Below are 20586 nucleotides of genomic sequence, written 5' to 3'. Positions count from 1 at the left end.
TTTCTATTGATTCACACACAAACCTGAAGCTGGGCTGTTCGGAGTGTTCTCTCCTTGTTTATTATGTAAAAACCCCAGGCAAACACAATACACAAAGGTAACACACTCAAAAGTGCAGCAGGTATTAGTAGACCCATGGTAAGCCTGAATCAACTTCATAACTTCTGGATGAAGACTCTTTTATATGGAAATGAAAGCCGAGCTACCTAAAGAGAGAGAAGTCCCCAAACACATCCATTTTCTAATGGTAACACCATTGCTCATGGCAAGATTTATACTGTGAAGTAGAGGTGAACTTTTGTCTGTATTGATTAGTTTCATCTGGTCTGTGATAATTGAAAGCATTGGAAATGTGCTTGTTTGCCTAGCAGACCAGTATGCCTGATTCTGCTGCGCTGGTCTGTATTTCTCTTGGATATCAGGGAGATTCTGGGCAATGCCTGCACACCCTGGTGAGTGGCTGTGATTTGCCACTGCTTCTATGAATGCATTTAAATTGAGGTAAAATACTTGAAAATACATACTTTAAGATTTTGGGGTGGAGAGCATTGATAAATATTGTTGAAAAAGCACAGCTTTAAATAGGCCTCCTTTGTGCATGCAGAATTAAAGTTTTCCCTTCATCTTACCAGGGCTTCCCCTCCCCACTCTCTCTCTCTCTGCTTAACCTTATAGCTCAACATTTAAAGAATTCACAGGGTGTGTAGAAGTCAGGCTCTCACTGCTCTTTTTAGTAAGAGGACCTCCCATACCCATTAAAAACTGAGGTGCACTTGCATATGCTGTTCTCACCCTTCTTGGGAATCTCAACTCTTTCACAGAAAAAAAATCCCTTTTCCAAACTGGCTGGCCAGAGAGGTAAGAAAATATATGATACACAACCTAGGGATGCAGATGGCCACCAAAAAGGGAATTGATGTTTTTTTCCATAAGCCTCATCGCACTAAAAGAATCACTAGGCAAAGCAGAGCTGTTTGTGCCATATGCAGCAGCAAGGTAAAACATATCCCTCTCCATCTTGCCATTGGTGACTTTAACATCCTCCCTAGTTAAGAGAAATAATAATGGCACTTCCTAACTGTTTTAGGGATATCTTATCCTTTAAGGGGGTATGGCTGAAATGCTTCCTTGTACTTATAAAATTTCCTAGCAGTGCAGAGAGTTTATGCAGAGAGCTCACTCTTTCTGTAGACCTTCCAAGACTTATTGCCTACAATTTATCAACCCATCTAGCTTTCTTATCAAAAACCTGAAACTGAATATTTTCTTGCCTTTAACAGCCTTCCGGGAACACAGTGATAAATGTTAGTTTTTAGCAGAAGACTTTTGTAGACCCATGTAGAACAGGAAAACATTTATCAAAAAAGGCTGATACTGGAGCATACTGACACAAAGAAAACAGAGAGAAAGAAAAAGTAATAAAAGAGTCATGAGACTTTTTTTTTATTTTATTCAATACAATTATAACATCAAGTACTTTGGAAATGTGAAGATATTATTTGGCCTATCTTCTGACATTTTTTGTCCACCTAGATATATATATATAGGGATATTTCTTTCATATACTGGATATTGTTTCTTTTTCACATTTATCTTCTAAGAATAGGAAATCAGAAGCCCCATACAAAGAGCAGGTAAACATGAAACCTATCATTAAATCAGGGGATTTTTATTTGAAGAAGAAATTGTGTAATTTACTTGGGAAGGGACACAGGGCTCCTTTGTCTGCAACCCATGACAGAGCATTCCCTTCAGAGCATTCCCTCCAGAGCTGCAGGCCATGAAGGGAAGATAAATTCTGCCTCTGCCTCCACCCCTAGCCCTAATGCACCCCAGTAAGGAGGAGAGGGGAACCTCAAACAGATGTAACTTCTCAAGTCACACGTTTAGGGATCCTCTTCAACTCACAACATGGCAAGTGTGGATGCATGCAGGATGAGCTGCTCAGGGTGAGTGTAGAGCTGCTATTTCCCACTCACAAAATCTTGTGCCAGCTGTTTCCAGGAAGGAACCATTCAGGAGCAAACCATGCAGCTGGTGGTAACCCAGCTCTCAAATCATAAGGGTTACAAGAAATTTCCAGGAGAGGAGGAGTTATTGTTGCATTTCTTCTTTTGTTACCCAATACTGCTGTTTCGGTCACAAGATTAGTCAGTGATAAATCTGTACTTAAATTTGGTGACAAAAGGTCAAATAGAGTCAAGTCTTTTTTTCCCCCAGAAAATGCTGACTTCTTGCTCTTGGTATTTTGACAGGTTTAGGCCCATGTAGCTTTTCCAAAAAAAATTTGATTTTATATAGTCCAGTCTTTCAAGGATTTAATGAGCTTGGCCCTCTAGTTTCATCTTTACAGTTTGCATTGTTTTCAGAAAAAGGGATGGTAAAATAAACTATGTTTTGCATGGCTGAGGTTAGCAACTGTAAAAATGTAAGCTACCAAAAAAAAAGTAAGAATGGTTTCAAAGCTTTTTAAAATATTTTCTAAGAAGATTCTAGGTTTATTGTAAAAGAAGCAACCATTTTCCGGTCAATATTATCCATTTGATAGTTGAGCAAAGCATATTTCCAAATAAATTAAAAAGCCTTATTGTTAAAAAAAAAAAAAAATAAAAAAGGCAAGCAAAAGTTACAAGACTGGCTTCAGTAAGTTCTGTTACTTATTTTAGTGAAAACATTATTTCTTCCTATTATTCCTTTCACTGAAAATCAAACATGAAAAACAAAGCAAACAACAGAGATATTCAATCTATCAATATAAATTGGGCTGGTACTGCTCTAGTTAGCACATAAATTGCATGAGGAAGAAATATGCATTATGTTTGTTCCACTGCTGAGAAAATACAGTTGAATTAATCTGGATTACCGCATGAACCCTTTTCCTTCCTTTGGGATATAATGAGGGAACAAGATAAGGCATCTGAGGCACTCTTGCCTTTGAAGAACATGACAAGTTTTGAATAAATAAGAATGAAGATGTGAAAGTTACTGTGTACACTTCTTCTCACTGTGGGGAACTGAACAGACTTTTCCTGTCTGACTATATAATTTGCTAATTTGTAGAAGTCTGCTCTGAGAGATGGAATGCATATTTGTGTGACCATCTGGGAAATGGGAAGGGAGAGGAGAAGAGAGAGGAGGGCAGGGGACAGAAGAAAAAGTGATGACAAAATAGTGGAAAATGGCAGATGGAAAGGGGTGATTAAGGAAGCCTCCAATACCCTCAAACAATAAGCGTGGTTAATCTGGTGTGTATCTTCTACCGTGTTTGATAGAATCATCATCAGTACTTGGGGGAAGACTGTTACTGTTCCTTAAATTGTGTGCTTCATCACTCTGCAGATGTTCTTGTGGAATTTCTATGGATAGGAAGGCTTTTTTGGGGGAGAAGGAGAATTTTGATTTGAATGCCAGTAATTCCCTAGGTTTTATTTTCTTGTGGGACATTTTAAAAAAAAATATTTGAGATATACGTGTGTTTTATTTGTTTTATTTCTGATACGTTATATACAAAGTAAGTATGGTTGCATACATGCATAAAAAAACCCTTTCTCTATATAAAACATAATACAAGATACAGCTTGTACGAAAAACTTATATTATTCTAACATTTCCAGAAAGCTGCTTAAACAGAACAATTCAACATGATTTTCTCCTCTTTAGTTTTCACAGTAAAATTTCAGGAAAATGTACTAAATCATTTTGAATTGAGACATATAAGTATTTACCCAACAAATAATGGCTTAGAGTAGCTAGCTTTGCGGGAACCATATGATGTGGGTTGAAGAGCAAGGAACTAAACAATGTATTCTGTGCTTTACTTCCCTCTTTATTCATAAAATCATTACTGATTCTTGTTTGTTGTAATTCATTATAACTTCTTTGGTTCTCATGCAATAATGCCAGTTAATATCATGTAAGAAGAGCTGAGCTGAGATAGTTTCTGCTCATCAAATTATATGGAGCTTGAATTAGTTTAAAATCCAATGCATTCTTACAGTGCTATTAAAACTTTGCATGGTAACCTTTCAGAAAAAAGTTTAAAAAGTTTGCAGTGTACAAAAAGCCGCCTCCCCCCACCCCCAAACTTGCACACAAGGCAAAATTGTTTTCAGGATTATGGGAAATCCCTTGCTAGTATGTTAATCTTGTTACTGAGCAGTCAAATTTGTGGTAATGTCAAAAAAAAGCTTGGGGAATGTCGCTGAACTGTCCTTCCAACTAAGTTTCCCACTACTGGCCAAACAATTTCTCTATTTTTCCTTGTAAAACAAACTGGAACAGCTAGACAAAGATTTTGACACTTAATGATCCATATTATTATTTACTTTTCTTGAAAAGATATGGAATTGAAGTTTTTAAAGCACTGAATTAAAATATTTTACTTATCGTAATAATTTTCAGATATGTACAATTTCCAATTTGCACAATAAATTAGAGTGTTTGCATAATGAAAGCATGTGATTGGCAAGGGTTAGTCAGCTGATAAAGCCGTTTAATAACTGACTAATATGCAGGTGAATAACTCAGCTAATTCAGCATATAATCACACTATATATACTTGCCCAGATGATAGTCACTTCTAAGCTACTTGCTTATAAGTAGCATTCAACATAAGTGATATGGAGAAACTCAGAATAGTTAAGCTTTTCTCTCAAATCTGATTGCTTAGTATATTGCATATTAAATTTGAAATTAAACATATTTTAAAAGATGATAGGTTTAGAAAACTTCAGAATATTGTTCTAAACTTATTTCTGAACTTGTTAAAAAACCCCAAACCTCCCATTTTCTAAAGGAAAACAAGAGACTAGTAAATGCAATATGAGCAAGAAGTCCTAATTTGTGTCTACACCTGCTGTTTGCACTAAATCCCAGTTTGAAATAAGGGAAACTCAGTTATACATAAATACTGTTCAAAATGAACTTCAGCTTTCTAAAAAAAAGGCTGTAAGATGCTGACTATTCAAAGACTGTAAGATACAGAGGACATGACCTTCGGAGGAAACACTTGAAGCCCAGTTGTTCAGGAGGAAGCTGCCTACACAGAAGTATCTGTGGGCTAAAATGTGATTCAATATTGTACATCCTCACTCTTCTCTTCTTAAATGTGAGCCTTATTCCTTCTCCAAAAAACCTCTAAGAAGTGCCAGGAAAAGCAAAGTTATGCAACAAAAATCTCTTTATGTGAGACAGCAAAATCTCTTTATTTTCTCTGTTCATTTGGAATGAAGAATGGTGTAGTTTCCCCTGCTCTACACACTCCATAAGCAGAAGGACTAAATCTAAGCTCTGCTGACATGTATTATGGAGGTGCTCCTGTGCTCTCCTGTGCACAGCAGGAAAATGGGGCTTAGGGATAAACATCAATTAGAAGAACAAATCCTAACTTTATAAATTATCAGGCGTGTGTTTCAAACGCTTGAGTCTTCCCGAGACATCCTAACTGTTGGGAAAGTACAGATCTGAAAACATAGCCCAGTGTCTTTCTTGATTTGAATCTTAGCATGATGACCTTTTCTATTCAGTCAGTCTCCCAAGCTAATCAGGATTTCTATGCAGTTTCCAAACATCTTCTGCATTATGCAGCTTTTATAACATCACATACATGTCGTCATTCATTAAAATACTGAAGCCAGCAAAAGGAGCCGTAGTGCTGGATGCTGGTATCAGACAGGCAATCTCAGCTGCTTTGCTGTCATTATTTTCAGCTGCTCCTGGAAAAGTGAAGATTTTTTCCAAAGGCCCCAGTTTCTCACTGTTCTTCCCATCTTCTTGCTGGCTTTCTGCCTCAGTGATGGACTCTGGTTCTTCATATTCTAGCTCGGTTTGCAACACCACGTGATCATTTTTGTCTAGCCATTCCTAGAAAAATTAAAATGTTAATGCTGGCAGAGATCAGTTATCTGTCAAAAGAAACCTGGTTGTACAGATACCAATTACCAATTTTCCATTCATATTGGCATCTTTCCATGATAAACCACAATGGAGAAGATGAAGAGGAAGCAACGTAGAGAAGCAGGACATGATACAGCAAGACAGAAGAAAGACAGAATGGCAGGCAAGCAACCAGGATTCCAGAACTGCATACAAACTTCTACTTATTCTTGAGACCACATAAAATACATTTTAGTATTTAATTAGGGCCCTTAGAAAACCTTAGATGTGTAAAATATCTGGTGCTCACTCTTGGATAGACTCATGCTTTTCCTTGACCCAAGCTCTGACGTAATCTAAATTAAGAGTAAGTTTAGACGAAGACTTAGGCAACACAGCATATCTGTATTAATGCTCCAGTAGTAATTTGAATTTGTATCCTTTTTTCTTCAGGTTGAGTTTAAAGCTATCTTTTATATAAAAAGTTTTCAGCTTGTCACTGAAAAGTTATTACTGATTTTTGATATTCTATTGGGTTTGAAAATGTAAATATTTAACCTGTTTCCCCTTTAGAGGAAACTTACTAGCAATTAAGGTAAATGCTAGTATGGCTAATACAGAAAACTATCCCACATATGTAATGTCAGGGACTCATAAGAAGCATTAAGAAAATGAAAGCAAAAACTGTAGTCTATTTATTTGATAGCCACTCTGTGTCTAAAGGTTTTGTGAACATGCACCTCTATGGTGAAGAGAGGATGTTTCCTACTGTGACTGACACCTCCAAAGGTGTGAGTGCCATCACTGCACCAGCACTCACACACTCAGCACTTCACAAACATAAGGGTCAAGATCAGGTTGAAGCAAGCTCCCTGACCTATCACGTGCAGGAAAGGATGCAAACACCACAATGTCATTTCAGTGGATATTGTGCCTCTTGACACCCTTAAATTCTTCTCCAGCAGTTTCTCGGTCTCTACAGCAAGCGTCTTTTCAGAGTCCCAAAGCAGCACTACACTGATTTTATAAGCTCTGGCATTCGCTCTGTGGATCCTCTTGGTGATGCACCAGGGTAAGGGTTTGAGGGCTTTTATCTTGGGCACTTCTTGTGGTAATGTCTACGCATGGCAAGAATCAGTAACTACTTTCAAATTATTCTCAACTTTGTGGAGTTTACAGCCCTGCTAAGAAGGTGATTTTCACCTGTAAGTTTCCATTGTGATCGTTGAAGAGATCAGCAAATGGGTATTTTGGGTCTGGTATAGCAGGCAGGACTGACATCCGAACCCTGCAAAAAGGAAAAAAAATACAAACCGATGTTTCGTTATAGCACACTTTTTCATACAAAAATATCCTTCAGCACAGTTCTATACCACAAACATATTTTACATGACAGTACTCTGTTCTTGATTTCTTTTAATGTGTTCCAAAGTCAAAAAGCAGTTATAACAGTCTGATAGCACCATCAGGCTAAGAGGAATTTTTGATGAATTTTCAACCCAACCCCAGTCTGGGAAAATCCAGGCTTTATACAAACTTCCAGCTAGTCAGCATGTGCCATTCTGCTTGATGCAGTAGTCAGAACTTGCATTCTCTGGTTACCTTCCCCTACACAAAGAAGATGGTGTAGCAACCAGCTGTATTGGCTGACTTAGTGAACAGAAACGTAAATGTGAACCAGAGAAGTGCGGGAGAAAAAAACTCAATTTATGAGCTAAAACGGTAGTTAGAGTCACAAATACTTTCATCTGTGAAAATACGCCATTTTTGCTTTTTTTTCTCCACCAAAAATGCCAAAATTCAGGGCCTTTGCAGTTTTGCCTGTTGTTCAGTAGTTGTTTGGGGGTTTTTTAAAATTGTAAATTCTAAAGATGAACAGCATTATTGAACTGCCAATCTAAATATTGATATAGTCTTATTAAAGTTGAATGCACTCAAGCTTACTTTATCCTACTGCAAACAGATATTTTGATTGCTTGATGAAGGTTGCACAAAAGAACATTGTTTTGAAGAAGTAGCTAGAAAATTTGGCTCCTCAAGATTTAACTAGATTTCTAAAAAAAGAGAAGAAATTAAGTGGAAGAGACACAATTTTATCCTGAAACATTGTTCTTTACCAGAATTGTTCCAGTTTTGCAAATTAAAGGCCTGGGTGTTTGGAAGGCCTGGATGTATTATTCCTCAAACAGTGATTAACCTACTGACTTCTACATCTTCACCATTACTTCATTTATCTGATAAGAATTTTCATCACTTAGAGACTTCATCCAGAATGAATCCCTATTTTCATGATGTGGCTATTTAGCAGTAATCAATAACTCTATATTTACCTCTGCCATTTACACAGAAGAATCAAGAGGATAAGCATCATTAAGAGTATCGCCAGCGAACAACTTAAAACAATTTCTGTTTCTGAGTGAGGAGTTACATCATCATCACATGAATCTAAGAATAATTCCAAAAAGAATATGTCATAAAATTTTTTTTGCTTTAACTGTAAATGTTCCTAATCGCACTAAAATGTTGACTTTTCTTTAAAAAGAAAAATAAAAAACAGAAAACTTTTTAAGGACAAATAAGACAAGTTTAATTGTTTAATTGAGACTGAAAAGAAAATCTCTGCTTCCCCAAACCTTGCAACAAAATAAAAGTGTGCTTTTACTTATCTAAATTGACTTGGTACAGGATAACAGAGGGGGCTTATAGGCAGTGTGAATGCATTATGAATGAATCAAGTATTTCTACTCACCTATCAATGTCACTGCATTGACAGTGATAGAGCAACTTTGTGCTATGATCTGTATTATATATGCCTTACTGTCACTAAAGGTGCAAATGCAAGTTTACATGTAGCCCAAATGTCTTATCTCCCAACAAAAACAAACAAACAAGCAATCCCAGCAAACAAAGAGCCAGCAAATCACAAGAGTTGATACTCAGAAAGTAATTAGTGGCAGGCTAACACCTTATATGCAAGTATATAAAACTTATGAATTTGTGCATTTTTCTGCATTCTCAGTGTTCTTCCTGCAGCTTTTGTAATGAAACTTCAAACCTCTGCCTCGTGCTACAGGCCTTCTGGTCCCCATTAAAATGCCAAAACCCTGGACGATTATTCATACAGGAGCAACTGTCCAGCCTGTTCCACCTCCCTGCTCTGTTTAGTCTCCAGGAAACAACAAGTAAAAATTATGACTCCCTGTTAAGTGAAGTCTTCAGAGTTTATGAAATTTCTTGAAGCTTCATGGCTTCATGTCATTATAGATTTGGAGTCATTTAATAACTCATTAAAGTCCTGAAGAAAACTGCTTGCCCCAGTGAAGGGGCTGTATCAATGTCACTTCTGATCCAGGGGCACACAGAATGTCTTCACCGCTTAGACTGTCTCCTCTGCTGTGTCCTTCCTTGCAGGTACCTGCTGACAGCTTCTGGTCAAATGGTTCAGGTAAGGTTGATAACTTGTTTGCTCTCAGAAATGCAGAAGACATTGTCCTCATTTCTTAAGGGCATTTGCCAGCCACACTTGAGGACATGCTTGCAGGCTCACAATTTGCATAGTGGAAGAGTCTTCTCTGTAGGTCAGCACTGTGGCCATGAGTGTACAAGCTGCCAGTGGTCCAGGATTTCATCCCAGCTTTGTGTACATAGATTGTCAGGTGAGCTAATAAATAGCCCATTGCATTTTACAGAACTTGTTGCACTGGACAACTGAGGGCTTCATAATTCTGATAAAGCCTAGTGGGGGGCATTTTGTGCTTAGGTAATTTAAATGTGTTGGTCTGGTGTACAGTCTTTTCTACCCTAAAGAAAATCTGGGGTTTGGTTTTGATAAGCAATAGGAATATTGTTTACATTGACAATCTAATTGACGTCAGTCACCCTCAGTTAAATGCAACTGTCTGGTAGGAAAGCAGTGCTGGTAACTGGCTTTGCTCCCCTTCAATCTCTTTTTCCCCATTCTCCTCGTTTTGATCAATCCAGCACCCTTGAGCATCAGACTTCTGTGACCTGTGTCCTGTAATTCAACTGGATGTTCTTGCAAAACAAACTGCCTACAAGAATTGGACATCAGGGATTTTCTTGAGAGTTCATATTTGATGTCTGAATATCATAAATGGGCATCCCCCCTTCAACACCCACACCCACAGATCCCTCATGCATCACATCACTGTCACTGGGAGATCACTGCTATTGTGACAATAATATTAACTATTGAAATAATAACACTCTTAACTTTGCTGATTATGACATATATTTATAGCTTCAAGGGCCATCAGGAACAAATTGGACAGAGTTAAATTAAACAGGCACAATTAAACATTCACGTGAACTTTCTTTGATAACTCAAGATGGAGAATAGCACAACATTATTTTGCTGCATGTCCTCAGCTTCTTTTGCAGTCACCCCTTCTTCTTTTCCACTTAGACAATATTTATGTGTATACAAATACTTATATATAGAAGCTGTTACCTAATAATGTGCCATTCATCCAAAATGTTTCAGCTTCCCAGTCACTGCTGTAATAAACTATGTTGCACTGTGGCGCTCGCCTGTTCAGTCTGACCCGGAAAGAGTAGCACTTTCTTGAATCAAAGCCTTGCTCTCTAACGCTGCAGCACTTAGCAGTTCTGGACTGAGAAATAAGGTTTATCATTGTTAATTCTGGTTTTCAAGACTGTGCTTCAAAATGCTTCACTCAGTCATGATCACAGCTAGCACAAGGGATAGGCCAATGCAAAGCCTCAGAACCAAATGTTAACTTGTCTGAGTTTATAGGAATTCTGTTTTTTGATTGACTTTTGACTATTCATATCCATTCCTTGTTGTATGATATTGAGTTGAAGGTCCTAGCAATCATTGCATGGTGCAATATGTTACAGTTGCATATTTTCAATACACAAAGACACTTCAATCCACGAAATATTTACAAGTTATATATATGGAAAGGTTTAAATTGGTGAAATAATATTTGGAAATACTTAACAGCTAATTTTAGAATAAATAAAAATCCTGTGTAATTTTTTTCTTTTGTATTCTATTTCATTAGGTTTTCTTTTTCTCTCTTCTTTTCCCTCATCTGTTTTCTACCTCTATCTTTCCAAACTCCTCTATTCTGAATGTATGCCTTTTCCTTAGATTGCCCTCCACTCTTAGGGTGGGAACTGCCTTTAATTTGTAAATTATTTCTGGCATGGAAGAAATGCAGGGTTCTAAAAATCTAGATGTTTTCTGCTAGCAGCTATATTTGAAAATATAGTATGGGAGAAAATTTGGAAACAACTGTATTTTATAGTCTATGGATTCCAACTCCTTCTAGTGTTGATTAAAAGTGTGATGTCCAACTGCTTTCAATGTTGATTAAAATTGTGACATACAACTCACTTGCCACTCTTTGTCAAACTTGCTTTTGTACTGAAGCTCAAGTCTCAAGCAGTGTGCACTTCTCTTTGGTTTATTACAGCTTACAGTAACAGTATCCTCTTCCCAGAAGAAGGTCACATTTTCTGGTGGACTGGGCTTTACTGAGAAGAAGAGAAACAAATTTTGCTATAGCATCCTAAAAAGCACTTTAAAGTTGAAATAATTTTCTTCCTTACTTGGCTCAATATTTCACTGAGTAATGAGAGATGAAGGTGGACTTTCTTCTTGGAAGTTTTGCTTTTGCAACTGACCTCCCTATTAAACATCAAAATGGAGCTTGACACCATGACACTGTTCACCATGTGAGGTGCCACATTCAAAGGCAGTAACTGTCTCACATCAGGAACCTATTGTAGCTACTTAAGGAAAGGACTTCCATCTCCTCAAGCTCTCTGCAATCCAGACAAAGAAACAAGCTTCCTCATGGGAAATGAAGTGACAAATTCAGTGCCATAAAACCTCCAAGACAGACTTTTGCAGCTGCTGGAGGCCATGCGGGATATGATGAGGCATCTGCAAAAGCCCTGGGTTCTTATCTATGCACAACTGAATCTGCTCTCATTTGCTTTCAGAGGGTCTGAAGACAACTCCATGGTTTGACCTACACAGCTGGGAAGTCTTCAGCAGTGGGAAATAAAGGGGTGAAAGTGCTACCTGCTTTCTTAATCCTTCTAGTTGCCTTTTTGTACCATGAAAACTCTGCCTTCCTAATTTAAAGACTTCAGTCTGATCCTTGATATTTTTCCTTTGTTACCAAACTCTTTTGAAATTGATTTTGCTATTAGTGAGTCTTTCACAGTGAAAATTTAAGGATCAGGCTGCATGTTTCCATAATTTAAGAGAAATTGGTAAAATTATGAGATACAAAAATATTCTCAAAGTTTGATGCCTTGTGTTTGTCTTTGATGCCTTGTGTGACAGATTTGTGTTTAAACCCTTTTGATAAAAAATTATTTATAAATTTGGAATACTTTTTTTTAAATAATCCTCCATTGTACATCTTTTGTGTGATTGCCATTAGAAAAAATCCCTCCACTTTGAATGATGTAGGTATGTGAAATTCCAGAAGGTTTTTATAAACTAATTTCACACTAGATGTTGAATATGCATTTGGGGACAGGAAAGGTTTAATAAAAACAGAAACATCATCTCTTTACTAGTAGTCGGATGTCCCTTTTATTCTGCCAGACTATACCATAGCCACTCAGCTAACTTCTACTGGCATCCAATGATGGCTTTGTGACAGCATCTTTGACAAGAAGCAGTTTGCTCCCTTGCATTGCATGAAAGACGGCAAAAGAATGAAGGTGGAAAGTATGAGAAAGATCATACAGTCAGGACTAAGATAAAAAAATATTATTCATTTTCTTGATCAGCAGGCCTACTCTAGACAAAGAACACCCATATAGATATATATATTTAGTATTTTCATTTGGATTTTGAAACTGTATCTTGGGACAAGTCTGACTGTCCTATGTTATATCATTTAACTGCAGCTGCACACAAGCCTATATAACTACAAGTGACAGAAGGGAACAAAAATCATCATGAAAATCAACAAAATTCAGAATGAAATAACTGTAGTTTTGCTTTGATGTGCACACTAAAACCATTTTATATACTATATAAATGATCTCTTCTCAAATTTAGAGAATTGGAAAATCTTCCAAAGTACTCATGATTTTTAACTTACTGTAAAAATCAACTTTTAATTTTTTAGAGAAAAGCTCTTCACTTCCATTGCTGTTCCTCACAGAAATGGCAAGGGTAGGTCCTTCTGTCTTAAAAAGACATCCAGAATTATAATTTTGATCCAGTAAATAGGTGGTACATGGCTTCCAAACTTTGTGCTTGCCTTCACTAAATCTGTAAGTGAAATAATGGTAAATGGAAAAGTTAACAATTAACACAAGTTAATTAATTTTTTTATTGCTCATTCTTTTTTTCAAATACCACACCGAGGAAAGTCTGAGCATGATTTTTCTTGAAGTCACAAATTTCCTAGTTGTGTGAGGGAATTTATCACAAAATTTGAATGCAGTCTGGGTTTTGATGCAGTCTGAAACAATCAAGTTTCATTTATGCTGTTGTTTTCTAATAAGAGAATGACTTGATCAAAGAAATGCTGTCATGATCCTGTTTTCAAGACTGTATTGTGAAAAGTTCTTCCACATATACAACCCAGAAAGAAAAGATAAGGACTGTCTTAAATTAAAATATTATGCTTCTGTTAGTCACTAATGATGTCAGTTAATAAGGAAAATATAGACATATATATGGAAAAAACACTTTCAATGGTGTAAATAGCATTAACATTTAGCACAATGACAGAGGTGGGACAAATCTTTTATATCATGTCTGTTGAGACTGATTACTCACCAGGTTTATTGATTTGTACACTTCTGTAGGTTGTGGATATAAACGGGTTTCATTCTAGATATTAACAAATGTTAAAATAATTTCTAGTATACATTTGAAGACTCAAATGGACTTGGATATTTCATTCCCTCTAGGTAAATCCTTTAACAAGAGAGAGGAATAGGCACCGACAATACTCACGTGTAGAAAAATGATACATTCTGATTATGAAAAAGCTCCCTTGTTGCCCATGTGATCTGCATCTTCTCAGTATTGAAGTTGATTATTGTCATGTTGATGGCATCTTTCCAATCTGCTCAGGACATCAGGAGAGTTTGATTTCAGGAGCGAGTATGAAAAGCATGCCTTGACATTAGTAGGCAATCACTATTTCTAAGATATCTATGCAATTGGCTCAGATGATTGTAAAATAAGAATACATAAGAACTTCCAAAATACAAGGAAATAGAGTAAAATAACACAGAGAGGTTAAAACTAGAATTTCAAAATAATGAAATGAAGGCATGCACAGCAACATGAGAGAGAGACTTGGCCACATGGTCCTGGGACCAAAAAGTTCAGACTGGGCTCATTCACGCACTGCATAAGGCCCATACCTTGAGGACAAGTTCCCTTATAATCCCTGCTGAGGAAAACTGTTTGGGTATGCTATAGGGAACATCTGTGTAAACTGTCAGATGTTTGCTGCAAGAAACAAGGAACTATCACCAGAAATGCAGACCAGTCAAGACCCAGAAGAACACAGAGCAGATCAGCACAAGCAGATGAATTGCATATTTGATCTATGGCCCACTCCACCTTAAATACAAGCAAAACCATTTAATATCCTCTGACTGCATGCAGATATCTCCTCTCTGATTATCTCCCTGTTACTGCCCTTGCTAGGCACACAGGACTCCAAAATCAGACACTGAAGATAAACTTGACACTGAAGAAATGGAGAAATTAAAAAGGCAAAAGGATCAGAAATCCATTCTATATAAAAAATTATTTTGCACTCTATAAAGCGTGAAATTAACTTAAATTCATTTACTTAAATAAATAAAGAGGAAGAAAACATATTATCAAGAAATCACTTGAAGGTAAAATTTTCAGCCTTCTCTCCCCAGCTGTGAATTGTTTACCACTAAAAATCTTTCCTGGAATATTCCTGTCTAGAAGGAGGATAGAGGATTTTAGCTTTACTGTGTACATTTTATGCGCTTCTAAATTTTTGGAAGGGTTTAAATTTTAAAATATTTCTTATGAGCTTTTCATCATATCCAGTCATTCTGAGTACTTCATAGGAATCAAGAATAACTATTCTCATGGTGCCTCTTTTGCTCTGTAATCAACACAAAGAATGTGAGACGTGGGTTCAAGTAAGCATTTTGCCTATTTTCATGCCTAGATGTGTCTAGATGCTTTACGACTGCTCCAATTAGAGTTAGAACATTTTCGTGGAGGTGTATTTGTGGTGTAACATGTAGTTCTGTCAAAACCATTCAAGAGAGTTATGACAAAAATCCAGGACATACTTTATTTAACAATAAATAGAAAGTTAATTGAAATGGAATAGAAATTATAATAACTATCTGGTGATATATATATATTATTTCCTGTGCTCCAATTTTAAATAATTTCATAAGAAATCATTTTCAACATAATGAAGTAGGCATGTAGGACAGAATCTTACCAATCTTTTATCATTAAAGACCTTGTTTTCAGAGCTCTAGCCAGACAAATTTTCTTCTGTGCTTCCCAATTTCATGAGTTGTGAAGCCTTTTTGAATGTAGCATGAGTTGTACTTTTTGTAAATGTACAGTAGGTATTTGCATGTATCTTTTCAAATTATAACATGTACGTTTTGTATCATTAAGTCTTAACATGAAGGCATGCAAAACATACGTGAGTTTCTTTAAAGTTTAGATTAAATTGACTTCAAATCCTCTGAGGATAAATACAGTTTATCTGAAATATGTTTTTTCTTTTTGATGATGTCTCCTTTGCCATTAACTGAAAAGGTGTTTGATTTTTAAGCAAGTATACACCTATACTTCTGCAGGCAGAATCATTTAGATCTTCTGTTAGCGGAAAAAGAAAGAGAATAGAGGAGACTATTTCTCTCCCTTTGATGGAATTTTTTGAATTCAGCTGTGACGTTAAAAATCAGTCTCAGCCGGTATGTCCATTCTCCCACAGTAATTGCAAATATTTAAAGCCTTCTTATTATGATTCTGGAGACATACAATGCACCAAAGCCGCACATTCATAATTATTCTTTCTATTATAATAATGGATAGATGAAAAGGTCAAAAATGTTATGAATAGGCAGTCCCTGGGCTAAAAGAGGTGGCACAACTTTCTCTCTGAGGATGACCTGCTGGTCTACCTAGGTATGCAGCATGCTGCAGTGCTGCAGGACACATACCAGTGCCCTGGAGCAAGGTCTTTGGAGACAATTATCCAAGCCTACACTTTCCATAAAACCAGACAGTGACTGGGTAAGGTTCCTCACAAGACTTGAACCTCACAGGCATCTGCTGGGCATCTAGTTCTTCTCAGGACAGAGAAGCATGGAAAATAGCACTATATGTGTGGAGAAAATAGTTATGCAGGGGAAAAAGAAATTTCCTTGAGCAAAAAATTATGCAAATACAACCATGAGCAAGAATATGATCAAGTACTTTCCACCGCCCTTCTATTTTTCAAAGTTTATTACTGAGAAAAAATACAACTGAAAGGGAACATGTAAAAAGGTTAAATGTCATGGAACAAATTTTAAAAAAAGAAAGGGAGAGGCAGAATATCAGTCTTCAAAGATAAGAGAGTGAAACATGCATGTACTGGAACAGTCATAACCTCATTCATGCACAACAAAGAAGAAAAACCACTTTTGATTTCCTTACACTGACGAAACCTGATAACTAACCACACGTTGAACTTCCACATATTGCAGTGCACTGTATACAGAAACTACCTGAGAAAAAAAGCCCAAATCTGACACTATAGTCTTTAGTTACCCATAATAGTACTGGTCAATGATAGACAGTTTCATTTTTTAACAGGACCAAATGTAAGCAAACATGCCATTTGTGCACAAGACTGCTGAATTGAACACATCGGGCAGAGAATGAATAGAAAACATCTTGTCAAGAAGAGGAAAAATACAGCAAGTGAATTTTTTACAGACATTTTGAGACAAGGTATAATTTTTATGGCATAATTCTTAGAATCCACCAAATGGAGTGCTTTGGAAGACCACTGACCATTGCCAGGCATCACGACACTGCATAAAATAAGCCTCACAACTCTAACTTTCAAATTGTGTTCCTCAAAAGCATGCCATTAGCACTGCATAGCCATAGGTGATTGCCATCTCAGGGCAGAGAAGTCATCTTCCCCCACAGGACAGCCAGTGACTCACAAGGACAATTAACCCTAGGGAATCAGGTGATGCAGCATTGTCAAAAATGGTATTTACCATATGTTTAGCAGAACAGAGAGCTGACTTATAGATTGATGAAATGAGATCATAACGTTAAAGAATTTCTTTTTCCTTATAAAATTAATTACAGGGAACTAGTGGAAAATTACCTAGAGTGAAGATCAGATTTTTGATGTAGCTGTTGAGCTTTATGCTTGATTTCTGTATTAATGCATTTATCTTTGACAAGCTATTAGTAATGGCATTGTAGAAAAATACCCAAAACAGAGATGTTTTTAGGCAGCCAAATGACTAGTCTTTAATAATTTTGTTGTGTAATATTATTTTTATCTTGATGCTTTCTCAGGAGCAAAGTATTGCTGATCTTTTCCCATGGTGTTCATTCTTTCAAAATACTAAGTGCAGAAGTCTTACCTTGAATGTGTTTTATCCTTCCTTTTTCAGTGAAGGCTACTCTTTTTTGGCTGCAATCTACTCTGTCAGAAAACTTTCAGAGAATTCTGTTATCTTTTGTTTTTGAGGAGACCACTTTCACTTCTGCTGGATATTAATGTTTGTTTGGTTCAATCCTCTAATCAAAAAAGCACTGAATTATGGAACACATGAGGTAAAATATACACAGAAATACTGTTAGCTGGTATATAAATTTCTAAATAAATATATGGGGATTTGAACTTACCCGAAGATTGTGACTGAGAAGCCACAAGGTTGCCCAGTATGAAGACCATTAAATATGCTTGAAAGATGAGTCTCATGGTTGGAATGACACAACAGACTGTGAAGAAATGAGTAATCATAATGTCTGTCATTCATACTATTTGATCACTTTATACCAGATGCTGGAAGGAAGTGGAGGAGATGACAGGAAATAAAAAAATGGCTTATTTATAACTACAAACAAATCAGAAGTGCAGGACTTCCTTCACACAATGTAAAAACAAATCTTCAGAATATGAATATCTCTTTTTCCAGCTTTATCTTCTTACAGCTGTATCAATCAGAGGAGACCATAGCTCTGATGCAAACCAGGACAAGGTAGCTGTGCAGAGGTGTGATTACATCACAGAATCAGTCACAGTCACAGAACAGGTAAGGACGGAAAGAACCACAGTGGGTCATCTGGTCCAACCTCCCTGATCAGGCAGGCTCATCCCAGAGTGCATGGCACAGGATTATGTTCAGATGATTCTTGAATATCTCCAGAGAGGGGGACCCCACACCCTCTCTGCACCATCTGTTCCAGTGTGCAGTAAAGTTTTTCCCCATATTCAGGTGGAATCTTCTGCGCATCAGTTTCTGCCCATTGCCTCTTGTCCTATTGCCTGTCACCCCAAGAAGAGCCTGGCTCTGTCCTCTTGGCACCATCCCTTCGGATACTGAGAGACACTGATGAGGCACCCTCTCAGCCGTCTCTTGGGACTTAACAGGCCCATCTTCCTCTGCCTGTCCTCCCAAGAGAGATGTTCCAGTCACCTTCTCCTCTTTGTCACCCTCTGCTGGACCCTCTCCAGGAGCTTCACCTCTCCTGGGCCAGGGAGCCCAGAACTGGACACTCCAGATGGGACCTCACCAGGGCTGAGCAGAGGGGCAGGAACACCTCCTTTGGCCTGCTGCCAATGCTCTTCCTTGTGCATCCCTGGACACCACTGGCCTTGGCCCTAATGACACTGGGCCCTAATGGCCCGTGGCTGGCTCAGGGACAGCTTGTTGTCCACCAGGACCCCCAGGTCCCTCTATGCAGAGCTGCTCCCCAGCAGGTCAGCCCCAGCCTGTGCTGGTGCCCAGGGCTGTTCCTCCCCAGGTGCAGGACCCTGCATTTGCCTTTGTTGAATTCCAGGCAGTTCCTCTCTGACCCTCTCTTCAAGGCGTCGAGGTCCTTCTGAAGGGCTGCACAGATCTCTGGGGTATCGCCCACTCCTCCCGGCTTTGTGTCATTAGCAAACTCGTTGAGGAGATACTCTGCCCCTTCATCCAAGTCATTGATAAATTAGTTAAACAACATTTGGCCTAGTATTGAATCTTGGGGGACACCACTAGTGACAGGCCTCCAACTAGATCTGCCATTCAGACAGTCCTCAATTTGAAAATTTTTTCCTGTCTGATCTTGAGCTTTTTCTGTGCTTGCATCAGAAAATGTACAGTAACCTTCTTCTCACGCTGGGGCTCTCTTGGTCAGATGATCAAGTCAGTCATGGTGCATGTGAAATGCCCTGGGCACACACACCATGCTGCCTGAGACCCCTGAACTACATTTTGCTGCAAATTTCTCAAGAGTAGAAGCTTGTCTGCCATGCCTGGTACTAGGTGGGCTGGGAATAAACTCAGAAGTGATGCCATGATTTTTTTTTAGGCTTGTTTTCATTCCACTTAGATCCCTATCTAAAATGTTCACTGTCTTTTTTACCCCAACAGCACTATTTCAACTCAACAGCAATGAGACCTTTTTCACCTTAGTTACATCATCAAAGTCTGTGTCTCCCAAGAAGACCCATTCAAATCTCAGTAATTCTTGGAAACCCCAGCATGACTGTCTGACATACATACAATTTCTGTTAACTGTCTGGTCCATACTTTGACCAACTTCCTCCAGGGAGCCATTAATTCCTGGAACTAAAGTAAAAAAGCAACACAAAAGTCAAATACTAAACTAGGTTGTATGTGATAGTTAATGGAAAGCTAATATCCACTCATGGTTTCCACAGCATTGCAAAACTCAGCGAGATAAACAAAAGCAAAGGTCCAAAATCCTCTGGTTCCCTAGGACATGGTAACTCCCACATGTTCCCATTTGGGTTCAAAACACATTTTTCTTCCAAGAAATGAGTCTTATCTGTCATTAGAGAACATATAAGTGTGATGGAGCCAAATCTATCCCTTTCTGCTTTTAACAGAGGTAAAATACACTGGACTGCAGAGCTTCTAAGGCAGTTCATTGTTAGGAGGTAAGGGATAGAGGAAATCAACAAAGATATCTAAAATAACTTCTGGATTATAATTATTTTGATATTGAGACACTACATCTAAAACAAGGTCTAATTCTCAAAAAATAACACAACATTTTCACTCACCTTTTCCTTATACCATGTGTGTTGGCACCACAAGTAATTATCCCTCTCACCAGTCTTGTCTTCTTTCATGTATACAGAGGTCAAACAAAACCTCTCTTTTTACTACTTTGGAATCAAAATCAATGGCTGAGGTCCTGGGGAATAAAAATGACATCTATGTGAAAAAAACTGCTTGTATTAAGCTGATGAACTGTTGAGCTATTTTTGCTACTGCTGAGAGAAATATCAGATTTGGCACTAGAGGGATGTAGGGCTTTGGCACCTCCCACCTTGCCCCCATGCAGGCAGATACTGGCCCAATCATCTGCCTTAAGTTCTGCTTACTGGAAGCCAGCTCTGATTATCTAGTTTGATTATTTTCATGACCCTAGTACATGAACTGAAAAGCTGAGAGTGATACCATAGGATCTGTTCT

The 20586-nt window shown here is 37.8% G+C and overlaps 1 protein-coding gene across 2 annotated transcripts; it reads right to left on the bottom strand.

Annotated features, from left to right (window-relative positions):
• Positions 1 to 4771: 4771 nt before the first annotated feature.
• Positions 4772 to 20380, bottom strand: CRLF2 (cytokine receptor like factor 2). Of its 2 annotated transcripts, XM_066313535.1 has the most exons (9): positions 20172 to 20380; positions 17783 to 17878; positions 13856 to 13967; positions 12990 to 13162; positions 11258 to 11397; positions 10346 to 10508; positions 8205 to 8319; positions 7078 to 7162; positions 4772 to 5862 (listed from the first exon to the last, which is right to left on the bottom strand). In XM_066313535.1, exons 2-9 carry the CDS (start codon positions 17856 to 17858, stop codon positions 5590 to 5592), a joined length of 1137 nt encoding a protein of 378 aa, XP_066169632.1. In that variant the 5' UTR covers positions 17859 to 17878; positions 20172 to 20380; the 3' UTR covers positions 4772 to 5589. The 2 variants fall into 2 exon arrangements, with proteins under 2 accessions (XP_066169632.1, XP_066169631.1); XM_066313534.1 differs by lacking the exon at positions 20172 to 20380 and having other exon boundaries at positions 17783 to 17900.
• Positions 20381 to 20586: the final 206 nt, after the last annotated feature.

The sequence above is a fragment of the Sylvia atricapilla genome, chromosome 2 (genome assembly GCF_009819655.1).
Source record: "Sylvia atricapilla isolate bSylAtr1 chromosome 2, bSylAtr1.pri, whole genome shotgun sequence".
Lineage (NCBI taxonomy): Eukaryota > Metazoa > Chordata > Aves > Passeriformes > Sylviidae > Sylvia > Sylvia atricapilla.
This window is presented reverse-complemented; position numbering and strand designations above follow the sequence as displayed.